The sequence below is a fragment of the Ascaphus truei genome, chromosome 5, assembly GCF_040206685.1.
Source record: "Ascaphus truei isolate aAscTru1 chromosome 5, aAscTru1.hap1, whole genome shotgun sequence".
Lineage (NCBI taxonomy): Eukaryota > Metazoa > Chordata > Amphibia > Anura > Ascaphidae > Ascaphus > Ascaphus truei.
Genome location: NC_134487.1, coordinates 67,018,862 through 67,039,625, shown reverse-complemented (window position 1 = coordinate 67,039,625; position 20,764 = coordinate 67,018,862). Strand labels below are relative to the sequence as shown.

At 40.1% G+C, this 20,764-nt stretch overlaps 1 protein-coding gene across 1 annotated transcript in view; it reads right to left on the bottom strand.

Moving 5' to 3' along the window:
- The window catches only part of WNT2 (Wnt family member 2), a 72,098-nt gene extending 52,038 nt beyond the window's left edge, over positions 1–20,060 (bottom strand). Inside the window, 2 exon segments of the mRNA XM_075599976.1 lie at positions 19,931–20,018; positions 20,021–20,060. Coding sequence (XP_075456091.1) covers positions 19,931–20,018; positions 20,021–20,060 — 128 coding nt within the window.
- Between the last annotated feature and the right edge of the window lie 704 nt (positions 20,061–20,764).

Here is a 20,764-nt window from a genome sequence, read left to right as displayed (position 1 = left end):
ACAATGGTGACTGCAGAGGAAGGCATTTCCTCCCTATACTTCCCTACTGCATCCCAGGACCCCACCCCCTGACCAAGGCCCCACCCACCTGCAGAGGAAGGGACTTCCTTCTGTGCTTCCTTCCTGCATCTCAGGCCCTGCAAATATCCTGCCGCCGGCGGGGGGAGGGAGGAAGGGAGGGGAGAGCAGACCCTCAGGCTATAGCTACGGCCCTGTTTCAAGCTACAGTATGCATGGCCCCATTTACAAGCCCGAACAGTATAGTTCCCAGACACTGATAGATGAGGTTGAAAAAAGACATACTTTATTGTATGTCCATAAATTTCAACCGTTGTTAAATTTAGACATTAGGCTTTGTTCCCAAATCCAATAGCAGGCCAGCCTCAGTCTCCAGCATAAGCTGAGAGTGAGCTTTGTGCGGAGCTAAAGTGACAGGCCAGAGTTTGGGGATGGAGCTAAAGTGACAGGCCAGAGTTTGGAGACGGAGCTAAGAGTGCAGATGGAGCATGGTCAGCATGGAGGCGGGCTAAAGTAAGGGGCTTTGTGTGTGTGTGTATATACAGTGCTTGACACATCCGGTCACCACAGGCGACAGGATTTTGGCTGCTGGCAAGGTGCTGCTGCGGTAGCGGGATATAGCACCGGCGTAATCGGGTCCTTGGTTTGGCGCAAAAAAAATACTCTGGCTGGAGATCCCGGTGCGCATGCAGGGAAGCAGGGTGGGATGAGTGGCGTCTATTCCTCCCAACCCCCCAATCGCCGGCCCCCTTTCCCCCCCCCTGGTCCTGTCTAATCACACCAACCTTGTTCCCTCCACACCTACCTCCCGCCCCAGGCAGCAGCCATGGGAACTGGGGGCAAGATGGGGGGGAGGGGGGAGTGCCACAAATGCCTGTGGACCCGCTCCCAACGTGGGACGGAGGGGAAGCGCCATGGAGAGCCCGCCAACCCGGCTCCCCCCACCCCGGGCAGTAGTCGCGGGGACCATGGGCAGGAGGAACTAAATGCTCCTGCAGAATTAGCCTGCCAGTCCCGCCCCCCTCGAGCCTACCTTCCGCCCGATATATATATATATTGCGTGAATATATAGTGCATGTGGGTGTGTGTATATGGGATGTATGTGTGGTGTGTACAGTATATGGGATGTAAGTGTATGGGGTGTGTTTATATATCTATATGGGGTGTGTGGGTGTGTGTATGTATGTATACACACACCAGAAAAGGTTAGTGATAAGAGTCAATACGAAGTGTCTGCACATAATTTGAGGCCTCTATCAGTGACTCTCTGCCTAGATTTGGGTCCCTTGGCTCTACTATTTGACCAGATACATCAGTCATATGGTGTCTTAGATACTTGTTCTGTGCTTCACACAGCTGTATATAATTATATGCTTTACTTGTTGTCCCTTTTCTTTTAATAGTTATTATTATTAAATATATTTTTAACCCATCCTAACTCATTTCCTCTCTGGCACATTCCCATCTTTTTCAAACATGCACTCATCACACCCATTCTAAAGAAGCCCTCTCTTGATCCATCCTCTCTGTCTAACTACCGCCTTATCTCTCTTGCCTCCTTTACTTCAAGCTACTTGAACCGTTTATATAACCGCTTGACTCACTTTCTCTCCTCCTACTCCCTGCTTGACTCTTTGCAATCTGGTTTCCACCCTCTACACTCCACCGAGATGGCACTAACAAGTGGCCAACGACCTACTCCCAGCTAAATCTAATTTCTCCTTACTAATTCTCCTGATCGCTCTGTTGCCTTTCACAGTTGGCCATCCCCTTCTTTTGCACATCATTCACTCCATTGACCTCTATGACGCAATCCTCTCCTAGTTCAAGTCATACCTATCCAACTGCTTTTAGAGTTTCCTTCTCTGGTGTCTCCTCTTCACTCCCTCATTCTGTTAGGTTCCACAAGGCTCTGTCCTTGACTCTCTGGTCTTCTCACTCTATTCCTTTCAGTATCATCTCTATGCTGATAGGCATCCCACAATACGCTGCCACGTTACCTTCCCCCCCCCCCAACATTGCCTCTAGATTGTAAGCTCTCGTGAATAGGGCCCTCATTACCTTCTGTATAGGTTTGTGCTTGTTTGTTCTTATTTGTATTTGTTGTCATTTTGTTTGATGCCACCAATGTATCACGCTGCAGAATATGTCGGTGCTTTACAAATAAATGATAATTAAGATTGCCTGTTTATTTTTTTATGGCAGAGACAGATGATGCATCAGGCGTTACCCTCAACACCCAGAGATAATACCCCGACTTAAGTTGACGATTCCTATACGACAATTTGTGCCTTCACAGGAACCTGTTTCGACTGAACTGGTTTTATCCACTGATTTTGGCAGTTTTAATTTTATGGCCTTGAAGATGACAACTCTTTGAAACAGTGTGCTCTCATCCTGGTGGCAGAAATCCTATTTGGCTTGTCTCTCTTGTGCCTCACTGCTAATGTGCAATGCGGAGTAAACTCGGATACTCTTATTCTGATCACACATTCGATCTACCATATCCTTTATCATTTGTAGCTATAGGCTTGTACAGACTTTTTCTGATGTACGAATTCAGATTCCCTGACTCAAATTGGCATGTTTCTTCTAACATCCTATCGTTCAACTTCTACATAATTATTGCTCCACAGATTTAGGATAATGTACCATTGTACTCTACAATTGCTCAATAGGCTGTACATTGCACCTATAAAGGGATCTTCTATAGCCCTCCTGCTATTCCTCAGTTGTCCTAATGTGGTTTGGGTATACCTACATTGCCACAGACCTATGCCTTATGTCTCATTTTTTTGCCATAGGAATCATTTGAGAACATTAGCTTTATAACATTGAGATTAGGTCACTGATGGTGGTTCTAGAGAGATCTCACTACACCTGTTTTTCAGTTTACCTTTGTTTGACCAGCCCACCTCCGCCTCTGTGACGGTAGGGGGTAACCAGGCTCTCCAATAAAGGTTAAGCCCATTTTGGTTACACCTGATCCGTGTACAAGGGCCCAAGAGAGTTAGCTCTTGGGCACAGTAACATTGCACCATTTCAATGTATTACCTGTAATAAAAATATTTTTTGTGTTTTTCCCTTTCTGGGCATGCCAGCGAGCAGGGATTGCTAGGGTATGAGTTTCAAGTTTTTTTTTGCGGAGGATCCGTTAACAGAATGTGCCTAGCAGGTTGGGGTCCGGAGTTGTCGGTTCCCCCATAAATGCACCAGGGAATCATGCCTGATTCTCGGATATATGTAGGCACATTGTCCCAGCAATATCTCCCCTTGAAAATGCAAGTGACTCACCACTAGGATGCCCTGCTTCAGCATAGCCCAGAAAAGAGAATGAGGCACAGGGATGAATAGGTATGCCTAGGTTAAGGGAGGTACCCCAGAACCAGTATAGGGTTTGTGGGTGCCCCAACCGTATATAAGGTTGAGGGGGGACTCAGAGTCCAGACTGAGTCCAAAAGATAGTGTATGGGAAATAAGGCAGGTAGAAGTAAAAGTAAAAGTAGTAGCACTCCTGATGAAGCCGTAACAACGGCGAAACATGTAGTGTTTCAGCCCATACCGAAGAGGAAGAACAACTGAGGTCCACCCCTGCCATCAGATCCGGAAGTTTGCTGAACAACCGGAAGTGACGCAACGGGAGTGCCTGGCGTGGACGCGAGAGTATTGCGGTGGAGCAGAGGATAGTGAGGAACTCAAAAGGATCGCGACCAGATGAGCACCCACTACCTATAATATCATACTGCCTACCTCGATCATATGAAGTGTTGGGGGCTGGTGGCTGTTGTATACACAGGGAACATCCACCCCTTAAGTTGGATGACTGCCTGAATTTGACTGCTCTATTGTGAGTAGTCATTTTTTTGAGCTTTGTTTGCACAAATTTATTCACAACAGTATTACACTATGTAGTGTTTCTTTATTTCATAACTACGAGACGAGCTCCCCTGATTTGTCGGAAGATCACCTGGTGCAAGACGAGTGGAACAGTCTTTATCAAGGGTTGCAGTTTGTTTCTAAGTTTCTTAAATTTTTTTCTTTAGATCACTTGATTGTTATTATTATCACATTGCTTTATTATTCACACGTGTGGTTGAATTGTATATTGTCACATTTAGGGTGTGTTAGAGCGCTATTGTTAGTTTTTTCACTTAGAAATAAAAGTACAACCTATTTCTTCTTCTGTCCCTGTACCCAGAGATTCAGAAGTATATTACAAACAAACGTTAATGTATTAAAGTATACTTTATTAAGTTCACATAGGGATAAAGTTGCTCCGCGCTAACGTGGGTACTGTGAAGACTCCCTCTTGCAGCCTTCAGTCTGGGGGGGGGGGGGATTCCACACGTCCCCTACAAAAGTGAGCTCCCACAAGGGGGGCTCACAAACAGAAGAAAACAAAAGGCAGACAGGCGCACTGAGGGGTGTAAACAATTTATTAATCTAAGACAGTGGGTAACCATCCACTGATACAGGGTTAAAAAGACAATGGGGCAAACCAATTAAACTAAAAACGGGACTGGTGATACACCAATATAGTAGATGTGGGGTTGGGGGTAACCAAGGTAATCTAGTTAAGCACTACAGAAAGGGTCCGGACCAATCTGAGAACTTACCCTGCTAGAGACAAGGGAACCCGCTTCCACCAGCTGCAAATACTCCACAGGAACTGCCACCACGTGACCTCTACGCGTTTCGCACGTAGTGCTTCGTCAGGAGGTCACGTGATAGCGCTGTCCCTGGAGTATAAGTGCAGAGCTGCAGCCAATGGGTTAGGTGCAATTAGAATGAATGAAAACACATGTAGTCCCAAACGAGTACAGGTGGGGTTCTCTGCAGTTTGTATATAGGTTTAACTGCTTGAGGACACATTCCATTTTGGAGCAATATTAAACAAGCCCCAATAGTAACTTAAAATAAGTCCAAAGTCATGCCAACATATTAAATAAAAACATGTATACAATAATACTTAAAATTCAAAGAGGTGAACAATTACAAAGTAGACATGTATTAAAAACATAATAAAAACGCATGTAGTTAAAACGTTATATCTAAAAGTGAGAAAAACCGCATATAAAACCCACGTAATCACCAAATAATTCATTCTTTTAGGAAGGGAACCAATTCTATATAATCATTTAGACCATGTGGGAACCTCCTTTGCATGGTGTAAATCCAGAATTGCTCCCTTCTACTAAGGTGTAGATCTCTATTGCCTAAGCGTTGATTAGCGGTGATTACTTCAATACCCATAAAAGAAATGCCACTCGAGTCACACTGATGACAATCATGAAAGTGTTTTAAAAGGTGGGTTAGAGGCATGTGTTTGTCAATTAGTTTTTGCACATTTTTAATGTTCCTCAAATGTTCCATTACCCTCACCTTCAAACATCGTTTTGTTTTACCGATGTACCGTAACCCACATTGGCACTGTAAGATGTATACCACATACGTTGTAGAGCAATTAATAAAGTGGTTAATTTTAAAACTTTGCTTTGTGGTAAAAGAGACTGCCTCTTTCCTGTTCATTATGTTAGTACATATTTTACATTTACCACATTTATAGTTGCCCTTCAAATCTAGATAGGATCTTAGTGTGCCCATAGAGCAAGGAGCAGACTTTAACTGGCTAGGGGCTATTAATCTTTTTAGATTTGAAGCTTTTTTGTACACAATCTTTGGGTTCGATGACATACCGACACTCAACACAAGATCTAGAGTTAAGATCTTCCAGTGCTTCGCAATGGCAGATTGTATAGCCTTGTGTTTGTCATTGAATTGTGTAATGAAAACCGGAAATTTATTGCTATGTGTTTGGTCATTGTGACTAGCTCCCTCTGTTATTGTTGCAAGGTCAGTCCTGCTCACAGAATTTTGGTTAACGGTCCCCTTTCTAAAGTCAAATCTTTTATCCCTCTTTTTCTTATTTTTTAATAAGTTTGTTCTTTTAATAAGATTGACTTTCTCAATAGCACTGTCAAGCAGGTGTCTATCATAACCTTTCTGAATAAATCTATCCTTCAGAAAGAGTACCTGTTCTTGAAATTGCTCATTATTAGTGCAATTTCTCTTAAGCCGTGCAAATTGATTGAAAGGGATATTTACAATCCAGGGTTTGAAATGGCAACTAGATGGGTGAATGTAGGAATTCACATTGGTATCCTTGAAATAGGTTTTGGTACAAATTCGCTCTGAATCAATAGTAATTTCAAGATCCAGATAGTGTACTAATGTTTCACTATTTTCTCCACTGAAGGAGAGATTACACGTATTTGTATTTAACTGTGCAATGAACTCTAGGAGAGAGGCTTCTGTACCGTCCCAAACTTTATTAAATGTAATGTGTTTTTACATTTAGAACCGATGTCCAAACAGGCAGCCCGAGCTAACCTTTAGGGGCTGGTAAATTTGCTGGACATTGGAGTTCAAAGCAGTTAGAGGATGCCAGAGGTGAGAATAGCATTTGGTTAGGTGGGAAAGGCGGAGTACCAGGTCCGGAGATCAATGGCAGTCGTCCGGGCTGCCACTTGCTCTGCCAGACCTGGTGGAGCCTGTCCCAGCGGGTGGCATTGGGATAGCCAGGGATGAAGGTGGCAAGCTTGTGTGTGTCCCTTGGCTATTTCAGATTTCCCACTGACCCAGCTTTTCTAGCCAGCCTCGCTCTGATTGGTTGCTTGGGAATTTTCCAGCGCGTTGATTGGTTGCTGAGTTTTGTGAATGAAACTCAGAATACTATAAAAATATGTGAGTCAATCAGATGAGTCCTCTGTAGCAAGAGCACGGGCGGGCTTTTCAAAGTTGCATCTGCGCGAATAGCAGAGCAACCGTCTTTGATTTCAAGCAAGAAAAGCCTGCCTGCCAGAGACTAAGTGGAAAAGAAGGGCTATGGCGCAACTGCGCATGACAAAAGTCTGAACATTTATAATAAAAAAGCCCGCGAAAACGGATTGAATCTTTAACCCCTTCATATAAATTTTTTATTATAAATGTTCAGGCTCATACCACGTCTCCCCACTCCAAGACGAAGCGCTGTACTAGAGCGTGAAACGCGTAGAGGGGGAGATCGTGGTGTAGCCCTGTGTGTTATGTGCCAATAAAGTTTTTTCATATTCATCCGGAAGCAGTTTGGACTTTTGTCATGCGCAGTTGCACCAGAGCCCTTCTTTTCCATGTATCTTCATTGAAGGCTGCACGCGGGAGCAGAGGAGAGCAGGACCCAGACCGGAGTTTCATCCTAGGTAAGGGTTTAATTTCCCCCCTACTCCGGTCAAAGTAGTGGCCATGCATTGCTCCCTCATTCCTTATCCATACATGATGATGTTGACACCATAGGTGCATTCACTGACTAACGAAGCGCAGGACAGTTTTTTCATTGGTCTGCCAGAGATTAAGCCCATCTTTCTGCGGCCAAGTTCTCAAACTCGAACTCGGCTGGGATTTCATGCCGATTTGAGTTCAAGAGGACTTGGAGAACTCGTGGTCAGGAGGGACCAAGTTCTCAGAAGAGAACGTACCGGTAGCGTGTTGAATTTCATGCCAATTTGGGTGCCAGGAGATTCCGGGCAAGTCCCGGTCAGGATAAAACTTTTCTATAGAGTTCCTGCACCTAGGAAAGTCTATTTGTCACCCCCAGTCCCAAAGTAAGTGTGTCTGTTTGTATGTATTTTGTGTATCATTGTGTGTAAATGAATTTGTACGAATAAACTTCAATTTATTTCATTAGAATATTTTACTCAATGTAGGATCCTGGTAAAAAGGTGTAAATAACCTGGTCTCCCGTGACAGCCTCCAACTGCCATATTGAATTTTCTTGGGGCCTCTAGATGTGGATTTATACAAATACTAGATTTATTCTGACAACACTGTATTTACATAAATTGGAGAACTATTCAAACCTCGTTCTGACATCATACAGACTTTACATCTTTTTTTTTTTAAAAAATCTCTATTTATATTTTCATATAAGGTTTTCCATTTTAACATTATTCATTTTTAACATCATATATCTTTTAACATCAAATAGTAAATCCATAGTTCAAAGAGGAGAGGATGTCCAGAGGGGGGAGAACAATTTGGTGAACAGGATATCTGGAGGAGGAAGCCGTTTGTTTAAACTCAGGGGAGCCGGGACCCCAGGGGCTATGGGGCTAGCCAGGACAACGGTCCTAGATGTCAAACTCATAAGCACGATTTCCATTGGCAAGTTTTGAATCTTTCCCTCCTATGATTACATGCACAACCACAATCCATGCTGTAATTGGCTGCCAGACCCCTCGGTATATTAGATATGGAGCAAGCCCTATATAAGGGATAGCAGTGTAACAGATAACTCGTTCCTGTTGGGGATTTGAAGACAAGCAGCTGCTGGTGGGCCTCTCAAAGGTGCTTCTGACTGAAAGGGCTATTCACACAGGGAAGCATGGAGAGGCCTAGCCAGCAGGCTGGATTTTGGTCCAGGACGTCCAAGACAAGGATCCTATCAAGGTAAGCCTTATCTGAAGCAGACGCCTTGCAACTAGAAATGTCTAATCCTCGAACCCCAGACCCCAGTAAGTGTGTATATTCTCTGTATTTTGTATTTGTTTGTTTTTGAGGTCTTTTCCAAATAAACTCAATTTTTTTTCATTGCCTTGTTTTGCCTATTGATTGATCCCTTAAATATAAATGGTGTTAAAAGTCCTGGGCTACCGTGACAGACTACCACTTTCAAAGGTCCATTGTTTATAACCCAATTTAGCTGGCAGGCTAACCAAATTAAGCCGATTTTGCAACAACATTGGAATATCCTGTGCCTTGACCCCATTTTGGGAAGAGATTTACAACCCAGCCCAAACTTGGTTTTCAGGAGGGCGAAAACTATCTCGAATTCCCTTTCACCTAGTTTGTTTGCCTCTCAGATTCCTAGGTCTACTAAACTGACCAGTGGGTCATATAGGTGTGGCTCTTGTAAAGTTTGTAAACTAATGATAGACTTTCTCAGTCAACGGTCACTAATGAAATTCATCAGATTTGTAATTTTATAAATTGCTAAACAACATTCGTTATCTGCCTTCTCACCTGTAGCTGTGGCAAACAGTACGTGGGCCGAACAACGAGATGTTTAAATGTACGAGTTATGGAGCATGTAAGGCTCATCAACCTTAAAAAGATACCATACATCCGGTCCCAAAGCACTGTTAACACTGCAGCAGATGGGATAGTAAATATCTTATGTTCTGTGGAATTGAATTTATTTTTCCACACATCAGGGGAGGTAATCATATGAAGAGGCTGGACCAGAGGGAGGCTTACTGGATTTTCACTTTGAAAACCCAGGTCCCGTCGGGTCACAACACAGATTGGGACCGTGGACATTTCTTGTTATCCAGTGACCCTCCCTCTGTTCCTTAGTACTAATGTTTACTACATTCTTTCAAAGAAAAATCTGGAAAATGTCTACAAATTTGTGAATGAATCTCTTAGGGTAGTTCTGTCAGAAAAAGTTTCTCTTGTGAGCCATCTTGAAAGAAGGAAAAAGATAGGAAAATGTTTATTATTGGAAATGTTTATTACTGAAGTCTTATTTAGTATAGGTTCTGATAATTTGGATTTGTAACTGCTTCCATATTTGATATATATTTGAATAAGGTCCTTTTGAACTACTGAGTTCATGTAATTTAAAATTAAGAATTATTATTAGTGACTATTCTCCAAAGTCTTGTTGTGATCTATCTATGCATCTCTCTCTCTCTATATATAATTTGTATGTTAATCTATATACTTAGGAGAACATAGTTCATATTATGATTTAATAATTTGATATTTTTTAAATTGATTGTTGGTAATCTCTTCACTTATATTCCTGATCTGTCTCCATCCTTGTACAGATATACTAATTCATTTTTTTAACGATTTATTGTATATCATTACATCTTTGTGTGCAGGAATGTCATTCGGGCATATATTAACTCCTTGATATGTTGTAATTGTGTACACAATATCATTATGTATTATGTTTTGTGTGTCTTGTCTATTTTGTTTCTTAATTGCTTTTTTGATAGTGTCTCACATTACTCTGTTTTTAACATCAACATGCTCTTTGGCATTTAGGGTTATATTCCCATTCAAGCCTACTGGTTGTTAAGCTGACTCGTTCAGATGCTCGTGCTTGTGAGTGTGTGCGCGCACCCAAGTACATTGTTTTCTATGGGAATCGGCAGGGGACATTGCGTTGTCGCCAATCCTATGCTTAGGCTTGTTCAGGTCAGAGTCACCTATTAAAGTTACTTTTGTTCAAGTTTCAATGCATCCAATTAGAACTGATATGAACTTTAATTATGGAGAATCAACAAGCCTATTGGACAATAACGTGTGACGTCACCCGCTGGCGCGCAAGCATCGGTGTATTTAAATGCCTTTTTTATTGTATTAAAAATACACCTTGATAAAGGGCGTACTGCCCGAAACACGTAGGTGCGTTATCACTGTCTAGGGGATCCTGTCATGATCCTTAAATAAATATTTTCTATTTTTTTTAAATGTGAGCCTCCTCCTGTTATTGTTGGCAGTGCTCTGCCTTTTTCTACCATTTCCTGTTTACCTACCTTGTGGGCAGAACTTGCACATCGTTGGATCCGCAGCATGGATTTCGTGGAAAGGAGAGGACAAAGGACACCTACTGAGTGAGTTACCTCAGCTTTGATTCCTCATTTATACCTTTATTATTCAGTTTGTGGACACACTATGTACTCTCAAATGTGCTTAGACCACTAGCAGTACAAGGTACTAGTCCCGTTCCCTAAATATGGGATGTGGATACATTGTACTGTATATAATCTATACGGAATCCTATTGCAGAGTTCTTAATGCATTATAAGGACATACAGTAATTAATTCTTGAAGCACCGGTCATCTATTTTTCTCTATAGCCAGATATGGGACAAGGATCTTCTCTGTCCACAACATCTCCAACATAATGGAGAAATATTTGGATCAATTTAATTTTGTATGTGTTTTGTACCATCTATAGAGCCATTTACAGGAATTTTCTTATTAAAATACTGGTGGAGTCTTTGGCCACTGCTTCCCAGATGTCTTGCCAATCTTCCCATTCAAGTTTCTCACCGAATTCCTTCTTCCAGGCCAACATATATCATTTTCCTGGGAACTCAATGTAGCAAGATAATAATATAAAGATAATGTAATTTGGTTTTTTTTCCAGAAGCTTGTCTACACATCTTCTCATAGTGTGTGAGATCTGGGATGTTATCCTGGTTTAATGTTTCCTCTACAAAATGTCTGACTTGTAAATAACGGTAAAAATCTGTGTTTGGTAGATCGTATTGTTCATGGAAAGTTTGGAAAGATTTCAATTTGGACTGCGAAAATAAATCTATAACCTTTGAGATACCTCTAGTTCTTCAGTTATCTAAATAGGTTTCATAATATCCTGGGGGAAAATTGTGATTATTCACTAGTGGGGTCATCAGAGAACTTTTTTGTGTAAGTTTCAATTTTGGCATGGATGTGTCCCAGATAGCACAGGAATGTTTTAGTATCAGATTGTCAGATACTATCTTTGGCTGTTTTTTCTTATCTAGCCAGATAATATCTACCAACAGCACCGGAGAAGTTCAACTGGCTTCTACTGTAGCTCCACCCATCTTTTAGATGTTGGAGGAATGTGCCACTGCATCACCTGTCCCAATTGAGGTGCTTATAATAGTTGAGAATATTTGTCATGTCTAGACCACAGAGTTTTTTTGGACGACACAATATATCTTTTTTTATTCTGGGATTTTTATTGTTCCATACAAATTTGCTTAGCATCCCTTGGAAAACAGCTAGCTCCTGAAGTGGGACACAAATCCGTAGAGTATGAAACAAGTATAAAAGCCACGGCAGAACATTAATTTTAATTGCCCAGATACGACCTAACCACGAGATTGGAAATGTCAACCATTGTGCTATTTCTCTCGCCAGTTTTTTTTAAAGAGGGGTATAGTTGGCTTTATATAATGAATTGATATCTTTTGGGAATTGGATACCTAGCTATTTTAATATTTTGGGGTCTCATTTAAAATCAAAATTAATCTGCAATAAATTTTGTCAATTGATGGGGAAAATTAATACCATAAGCCTCAGATTTAGAGTTATTGATATTAAATCCCAAGTGAATACCAAATTCGAATATACTGAAAAGATTGGGAAGGGATGTCAAGGGCTTAGAGATTGTTAATATTATATCATTGGCAAATAAAGCTATTTTAAATTCTTCCTTCGCTACCTTGAACCAAGATATATCTATAGTTTCTTATAAAACAACTAAGTGGCTCTATAGAAAGAGCAAATAGCAGGGATGAGGAGACAACCGTCTGTCCCATTTGTTATTGGGAACAGATTTGAGAGTTGCCCCATTGATTGCTTCGGCTGCTCTCAGAGATTCATAGAGGGCTCTTACCCCATTCATAAAAATGGAGCCAAAACCAAATGCCTCTAATGTACATTAAACAAATTCCCAATCCATCCTTTCAAAAGGCCTTTCCGTGTCTAGGCTTAAGACCACCAGCAGCGACTTTGTTGATTGAGCTATATGCATATTAGCTAGTCTACTGGTGTTATCAGAGGCTTGCCTGCCAGTTATAAAGCCCACTTGATCGTGAAGAATTATTGTAGACATGAATGATTTTAACCTGTTGGTCAAGACCTTGGCGTACATATTTTATCCGAGTTGAGCAGAGAAATGGGGTGGTAACTGTCACAATTTAGAGGGTCTCTTCCTTCTTTGTGTATTACTACTATAGTAGCTTGGGACATTTCTTTTGAAACTATTAAATAATTCTGTTAGATGAGGGACCAGTATTGCGCAATTAAAAAAAAATATATATATTTGAAAAGCCATCTGGCCCAGGTGTTTTCCCATTTTTCAATGATTTGATAACTTCTACAATCTCTAGACCTGTGATTGGGGTTTCGAGTTTGTTTATGTCTATAGTAGATCTCAATGGTAAGGCACCTATGTAGAAAAGAAGAGGGCGACTTTAATTTTTTTTGTGCTTTTGTTATTGCTTTTTGACAGATTTAGTTTTTCATAATATTTTTTAAACTCAGTTCCTATCTGGTTTGGATCATACATTTCTTGCCCGGTTTTATTTTAAATTGAGAATATTTGAAATCTTTTTTTTTTTCTGGTTTAATTTATTTGCAAATAGGCGGCCTGCCTTGTTTCCTTTTTTTTGTTTGATATTTTTGTTGCGTCCAGCACAAAGCTTTCTCTATTTTATCTACAGTAATAGTAAAGTTTAGTTGTTCGTTAATTTGGGTCATATGTTTAAAGTATATATCTGAGGGGTTTGTTTTATACAACAAGCAACAGAGAAGCCCAATGCTACATCCAATATGACAAAAATACACAGTAAAATACTTATATATTCTCTTGAAAAAGGGTCATATAGTTTAACCCTTTGGCTAAAGCATTGTACAGTAAGCCTGTGAGCCACGAAAAGGCAGACCCAGTTCACAGGTCCTAACACTACCAGATAAAATACTAATATACCTCTATTAGGATTACAATTCTCATTTACGTCTAGTAGGAGGGAGAAAGACCAACATTGGATCTATATCCAGTAACTGAGGCATATTAAAAGTCTCCTCCTATTATTAATTTACCTTTTTAATTTGTCAATTTTGACCATTACCTCTTTGAAAAATAAAAATTGACCTGTTTTAGGGGCATAGACATTGACTAGTGACCTGTACAAGGTTAAGGAGGCCTAAAACCATTACAAAACTACCCCTCTATCTACTTTAATCTTGTTGGGTTGGAAATTGAGTTTTTTATGGAGTAGTATTGCTACACCACTTTTTTTTGTTCTTGATGAGGCTTGGAATATCCAGGGGAAATCTTTCGTAGCAAACAGTTTTTGATCTTTGGGTAGCAGGTGAGTTTCTTGTAGCATGGCCACCCCAACATCAAATCATATTTCTGCAAGTACCAGCCTACGCTTTTGAGGGGTATTAAAACTCCTGATTTTTTTTTTTTTTAGAAAATTAGCGATATTGCAAAGGGTGACAAAGGTGCAAGGGGAGTGGGAGTGGAGGGATTCCTAGACCAAGAATTACAAAAACTGGTCCAGGCTTGGTAGCCTCGTGAAGGGAATGGGAAAAGGGGTATGAGACTACATTTAGGGGACATTAATATGGCTGCGTTGGATAAGTCAGCCTCTTCATTCTACTCACCAACCTGTATCTGGAGATTTTGGCTTCCGCGCAGACCCAGATCTGTCTCCAGCCACGGCCTTCTGGACAGATTTGTTTGTGTTCTGGATGAGCTGTTTTTTCCCCCCTCAGCGCACTATACCTGGGTTTTAAAGCAACACGGACCTCTTTTTGGTCCAAAGTGCTAGACTCTGCAATCTAAAACCTTTAGCTCATCCAGCAACTGTGATAGGGAACACATCAAACATAGATTGTTATGTTAAATAACATTTTAACATTCAAAATTTCAAACATTTTAATCACCCATGAGTCAGAGACCCTTAAACTAAAAAAAACTTAAATCGGCTGACAGCCATTAGCATGTGCAAAGAACCACACATGGTTAATTTGAGACCATTGAGGATATATACAAACAGTCTCAAGGGACATTACTCAGTTCTGGAGAAGTCGACCTTGCTTGATTGGGTGTACGCTTGTCTCTAGCTACTGTAGACCAGTACGCTGGTGGGGGTCTAATATGTTCCGGTGTTTTTGGTGAAATCTGTCCGGTCGGTTCCGGGTTTTGTATGCCCAGGTGTAGTAGTAGAGCTTTAACTTAGTCACTTCTTGCTGTGGATTTAGTTTGTCCATTTTGTGTGACTATCACCCGGCAAGGGAATCCCTATCTATATCTTATTTGATGTTTTCTCAAGATGGGGGTAGTTTCAACGAGATTTCGCCTTTTCTGGAGGGTAGCTGATGCAAGGTCCGAGAAGATCTGTAGGATGTCGTCCTGCATTGTTACTGGTGAAGCCTCTCTTGCAGCTTTCAAGACGGCGTCTCTAAATTTATAGTAAAGGAGTCGGACCACTCTTGGTTTTGATGGGTTAGCGTATCTTGCCATGTCCATAGCCAAATGGTCATTGTCCATCCCTGGAAGAAGCATTTGAAATAGGCTTGTTAGGTATGACTCCAGTTTAGCTGCATCTATTTCGTCTAAAATATTTTTAATGCGTAAATTATTGCGGCGAGATGTTTTCGCTATCTTCAGCCTTTTTAAATAGGACTTCTACTTGTCTACACAAATGCAGGTTCTTGATCAGTCCGTCTGAAATTGGTGTAGTTTTTCTAGGCTGTGTTCCATAGCATCAGTCCTTTCCCCCAGTGCTGTAAGTTGTTTTAATTTTGTACATAGATCTGTCCAGTTCAGTATGAAAAGTCTCTTAATTCTGATTTAAGGTCCTGCATTATACTAAGCATATGTTGCCTTGTCAGGGGTATGTGCTGCCCTCCTCTGTATCACGCTGGCCTTGTGGCAAGCCACTATCTTGTGAAGTGCCTGCAGCCACCGGCGCCTGCCTCTTGAAGATGGAGGCGTCCCGGGTGGCCGCGCGGCACACTTTCACGGCCATCGATCGGCGGTTTGAGTGGCTGCCAGGCTTATTTCTCTCCCTTCAGGAATCTTTAATGATGTTCCCCGGCTCTGTTCCTTCCTTGCACTTTGCCACGCCCGAGACTTTACATCTTTATCATCCACTGTGGTGTGTATGAGTACTCAATTTTCTATATCATGTGCTTCGCTTTGTAACTGATCAACCCTTTGTACCTTTATTTTTAGCTCTGTGTACATTATAGATTTCTCCTCGTGTAGACTGGAACTCTTCATAGTGTTTTTTTTCTCCTTCTGGTTTGGGAGGGGTATGCATTTGCCTCTTACACTTTATGCTAGCATTGTTGGTTACCCTGCAGCGATATGGTGCCATGAGGATTTTGTAATAAAGATTGCACATTTCCCTATGAAGACTTAATTTATTGTGGAAACTGTAAATGCCTTGTAGCTGGAAGAGGGCCTGTGCTGGCCACACTAGGATTACTACGTTGTCCGCTGGTCACTGAAAAGGTTTCCTTTCACTGACTGAGTCAGTCACACAGGACGCAGCTCAAAAAAGGGTCACATACAGCTCGAAATGTTGCCTGTCCATTTTCCCCTTCTTGCCGCTTTGTTATCCCAGGACTTACTGGTATGTTATTTTCAGTAATAGTGTATTATTTTTGTCAAACCTGTTTCTGCAAGAAATATAAAGCGTACTTTTTTCACACAAGCTTTGGACTCTTAATTTTGTACTCTCTCAACCTGTGTTACAAAGTTGTAGTGCTGAAATTGCCCATGTCTTATGTAAAAATTACTCAAATCATTTACAATAGCATATCTAATTTAGCATATTTCTTGTTTATCCGAGACAAAAACTTAGATTAGCTTTTTTTAACCATTGTAGTAATGAAGGCATGCATGATTTGTCTACTATGGAAACCAAGGTATTCATAATCTCTATACCACCCCATGCCTAACTACCAATTGCCTTAATACAAGCTAAAGGTAAATAAGTGATTAACCCCCCTCACACCTAGAATTTTTTTCTTATGGTGGGCATTGGTTTTGGGAATATTGAAATGGAATAGTTCTGGGCAGTTTATGACACCATGAGTTTTGAGGATATTGTGTATGGGCTAAATGGTTTAGTTTTATTCATTAGCTCCTTCAGTGCCAATAAACCTCTCTTTAATATTGCAATGTATATTGTATGTGAGTACACACGTACACTATTGTTTTGGTAGAGAATGGATTCTAATGTTATGCAATACTGGTTACATATCTGATTTGCCCCTTCAGTGGCAATGAGGCTACTGTACCTAGATAATGGAAACTCACTGGCACTCAAGGGGTTAATGAACTCCCTTCTTTAAATAGTACATTATCTATCTATAAACACATATTTAGATCTGCTTTTTTTTCATCTTAAATTGTATACCCACCTTTGGCTTATAAGACTATAACCCATTCCTACAGAGGGGGAGAAGGATTATAGGTGTTGTGGGGTGGGGGTAGTGAAGATGCTCCAAGGAGGTTGGTTAGGCCCATGTGGAAGGAGAGGGGTAAACCCCTTGTACATCTCAGAAGTTACTAGGGCATTGAATGCCAATACCTTACTACCCTCTATGGTAGGCAAAAGCAAGCAGTGAGATGCATAACCAACTAATAGTGCAGCTAACAGAGTGAAACAGTGCAGACAAGATATACCACTGCACAATGTTTCGCGAGATTTCTTATTGAATACAGCAAATCCACCCGTGATCGGTGTATGTAACACCTTGACGTTTGAAGGAAAAGCAGGATTTAATATGGAGCATTTTTGACATCTTCAATAGGACAACATCAAGGGGGAAAGCCCAATTCTGACCCTAGCCTACAGTGCAGTATATATTTCTATGTATTTGCAAATCACTACCAGGTAGCAAACACTGCTTAGAGTAGCAGTTATTACTGAAGAAGTTGCCGCCGGTACTTCATAGAGGTTTAAAACCCCTGCATAAGGTAGGCCAATAGGATGTCGCGAAAGATTAAGCGTGATGCGGGAGATTTAAACCTTAAACTACTGTATTTAGTTTCCCCCTAGAGGGAACTGTGCCGACAGCACCTTCCCCAGTATCTCAGGATACAGGGGGACCCCGGAGCAGAAATAATTCGGCTCCGCAGACCCACTGATTCCCATAAATGTTAATATATATATATTTCCAGTGCATGTTTGTATGTGATGTATACAAATTCCAGTTTCGAAAATGCTAAATATTTCCAATATTTATATCATAAACATTACTGAATGAACGATTCTCTAGCATCACAAATGATCACTAGATCAGTGACTTTCCAAAAAATGGAATACATGCGAGTTTGCACACTTTCATACATTTCTCACGTTAAAAACTTTGAACCATGAAAGTTCAAGGAATACAAGTACTGTACAGTATACTACCACTGTCTAAAACGTGAAGTAAAACAAGTATTAGCCACTGTATAAATACAGTACTGGCCAATATAGTTCATCTTACATTTACATGATCAATGTATAAAATGATTATTTATATCAAGAGTTAAAAAGGTAGAAGTATCTTTTATTACTCACCATGGTAAGGGAGTCAAACCAAAAGAAATTACATGTGGATTAAAACTTTTGGAAAAATTTGCAATGAAAATGGGGTCAATGTACAAAACTGTTAGTATAGAAGAGTCTTAAATAGTGCAATTACATCATCTATGCCCAGATGTTCCATATTAGCTATGAAACTTTGGAAGGGCACCTTTAAAAAAAAAAAAAAATAGAACCTCCCAAACTGCTTATGGTATCTTCTGAAAACGAGAAAATCAGAGCACGAGTCTCTTTTTTTCCTCCAACTTTTATTTTATTATGTGATCATAAAATCTTTTAATAGTGAGCTCCTATAAAATTATATGCAACTGACAGTTTGGACAGTGTGATAAAAACCTAGAGCAATAAATTCTTCTAAGCTACCATTGCAAAATAATAGTAATTTTATTGAAAAATTGTCAGTCTGATAAATCACCAGTTGAATATAAAAACATATCAGAGCTTATGGTTAAATGCATTGGATGGTTTTGAGAACTAAAGAGAGCTGCAAATAGTAAAACCATTGTGTGTGTATGTACACACACACACACTTTGTATATTAGCATAGTGGACACAAATTACAGAAATATTTTAGTTGTTCGCAATTAAATTAGTAAGATAAGGAAAATATTTTGTGCATTGTATTGATAATGGCAACTGATATTAACTTACAAGATACCGCTAATTTAACACTTTCAATGATCTGAAGTGTTTTGCTTACTTGTACTTGTCACAGAATGTGATAGTTTGTGAGCAGTCACAGTACAAGATGAATTATGAACGACACTTACTGTATGCTCTATTTTACAACCAAGAGCACACGTGTGTGTGTGTATGCATATATATATATATATATATATATATATATATATATATATATATATATATACACACACACACACACACATACTTGTACACGGTTAAACACAGCTGACAACATATATGTGAAAAGAAAGATAACTTCCCTTTACTAAAAGTGAAATATGATAAATTATTTTTACAAACTTCAATTCCTAATTAAATATTATTTTGACCTTTATGGATCCGATGAGATGAAAGATATACTGTATTTTAAGAAGCTTCTATTCAAACATCCTCAATATCTACTGTACAATAGCATGAAAGACATTTCACAAAGTTTAAAATAGCAAACCTGATCTGAAGAAAAGTTCTCGGTCTGAAACTACATGCATTACATTCCTTAATGTTCCCCCATTTAATCGTTATGAGAACCTTCGCTACGAGTTTATATGTACACTTTATTACTTCTTAATACAAAAACGGGACAGGTGGAAATACACCCAAAAATGATTAATACAGGTTGATTGTGTTTACATTTAAAATTAACCCTTTTGCTGCTAGTGGGGCCTGCAAGAGAATGCGAAGCAATGATATTCGGGGATATCTGGCAGCAAAGAGTTTAAGACTGATGGGAAAAGAAACTGAAAAGAAAAAGTATTTTTCGGATAAAAAACCCCCCCAAAAACATCCTATTAGGCATTACGGGTTAAAAACAAAAAACAAATGTATAGAATATAGAGGAAGACTTAAATGGGAAGATGTCATAGGCAATGGCATGTTCTTGAAGGGTAAAAACAGTACAAGCATACTATTTTACAGAGTACATCAGTATTAGGTGATAGCTGTGTTAGTCCAGATGCGATAATGCAGAGTAAATGCTATTTCTATTTAATTATTTCTGAGCACAAATACCAAAACATTTCATATTCTGATGGGATACCTGCATTGTGGTAGATATAAAAAAAACTTACCACCATGAAGTAGTTGCTTCAGGTGTTACCAACAGCAAGATGATAGGCACAAGAAACCAGACGTCCACAAGCAAGGTGTTCATATTAGAAAACCTTCAGTGCATATCAGTATTTGCACAGAAAATCCCATGGGGTAGGAAAAACGGTAACTACATCACCTTGAAACACAAACTCTTAGATCTACTGTAGGATATCTATTTTGTCCATCTGGAGCATATTACTTCCTACCCAATTCTGGTCTGTTGCTGTGATATGAAATTAAAAGCTTTCGTCTACAATGACTGTTCTCAAATCATTTCAGCTTTCCCTTGGAATCAAATTGTAACTAAGAAGGAAAATGACAGAGGTGAGGATGCTTCAGCTCTCCTGTGCAGTGAGAGCACAGTTCTGAGGCTGATGGACGTTGCTTGCAAAATGGGTGGGTTTAGATTTTCTTACACTGATGGATGGAATGATGTCAAAAGACAAGAGGAGTTAGGGAAGGGAGGGCTGATAGGAACACCTTTGATTGACAATTAAACCCTGAAGTCACCTTTCAGCAACATGAAACCCGAACAGCATCCGATCAAACACCAGCGTGTGTGTGTGTGAATGCTGTATTAATGTGATCCATGTGTCTCCTTTCAATGTAATCTGTAACTCTGAAGCAGAAATTGTGTATAAAATATAGTGTCCCTCTTACAACTTTCCCATTTTCTTATCCCTCCTAATGCGGTTTTAAACACAAAAAAGTGGCGTACTTCCGGTTAAAGTGTACTTTTCCTCTATTGCATACCTGTTTGCAGATCCACCACAGGGCTGATAAACAACCCCATCAAATATAAGATCCACGAT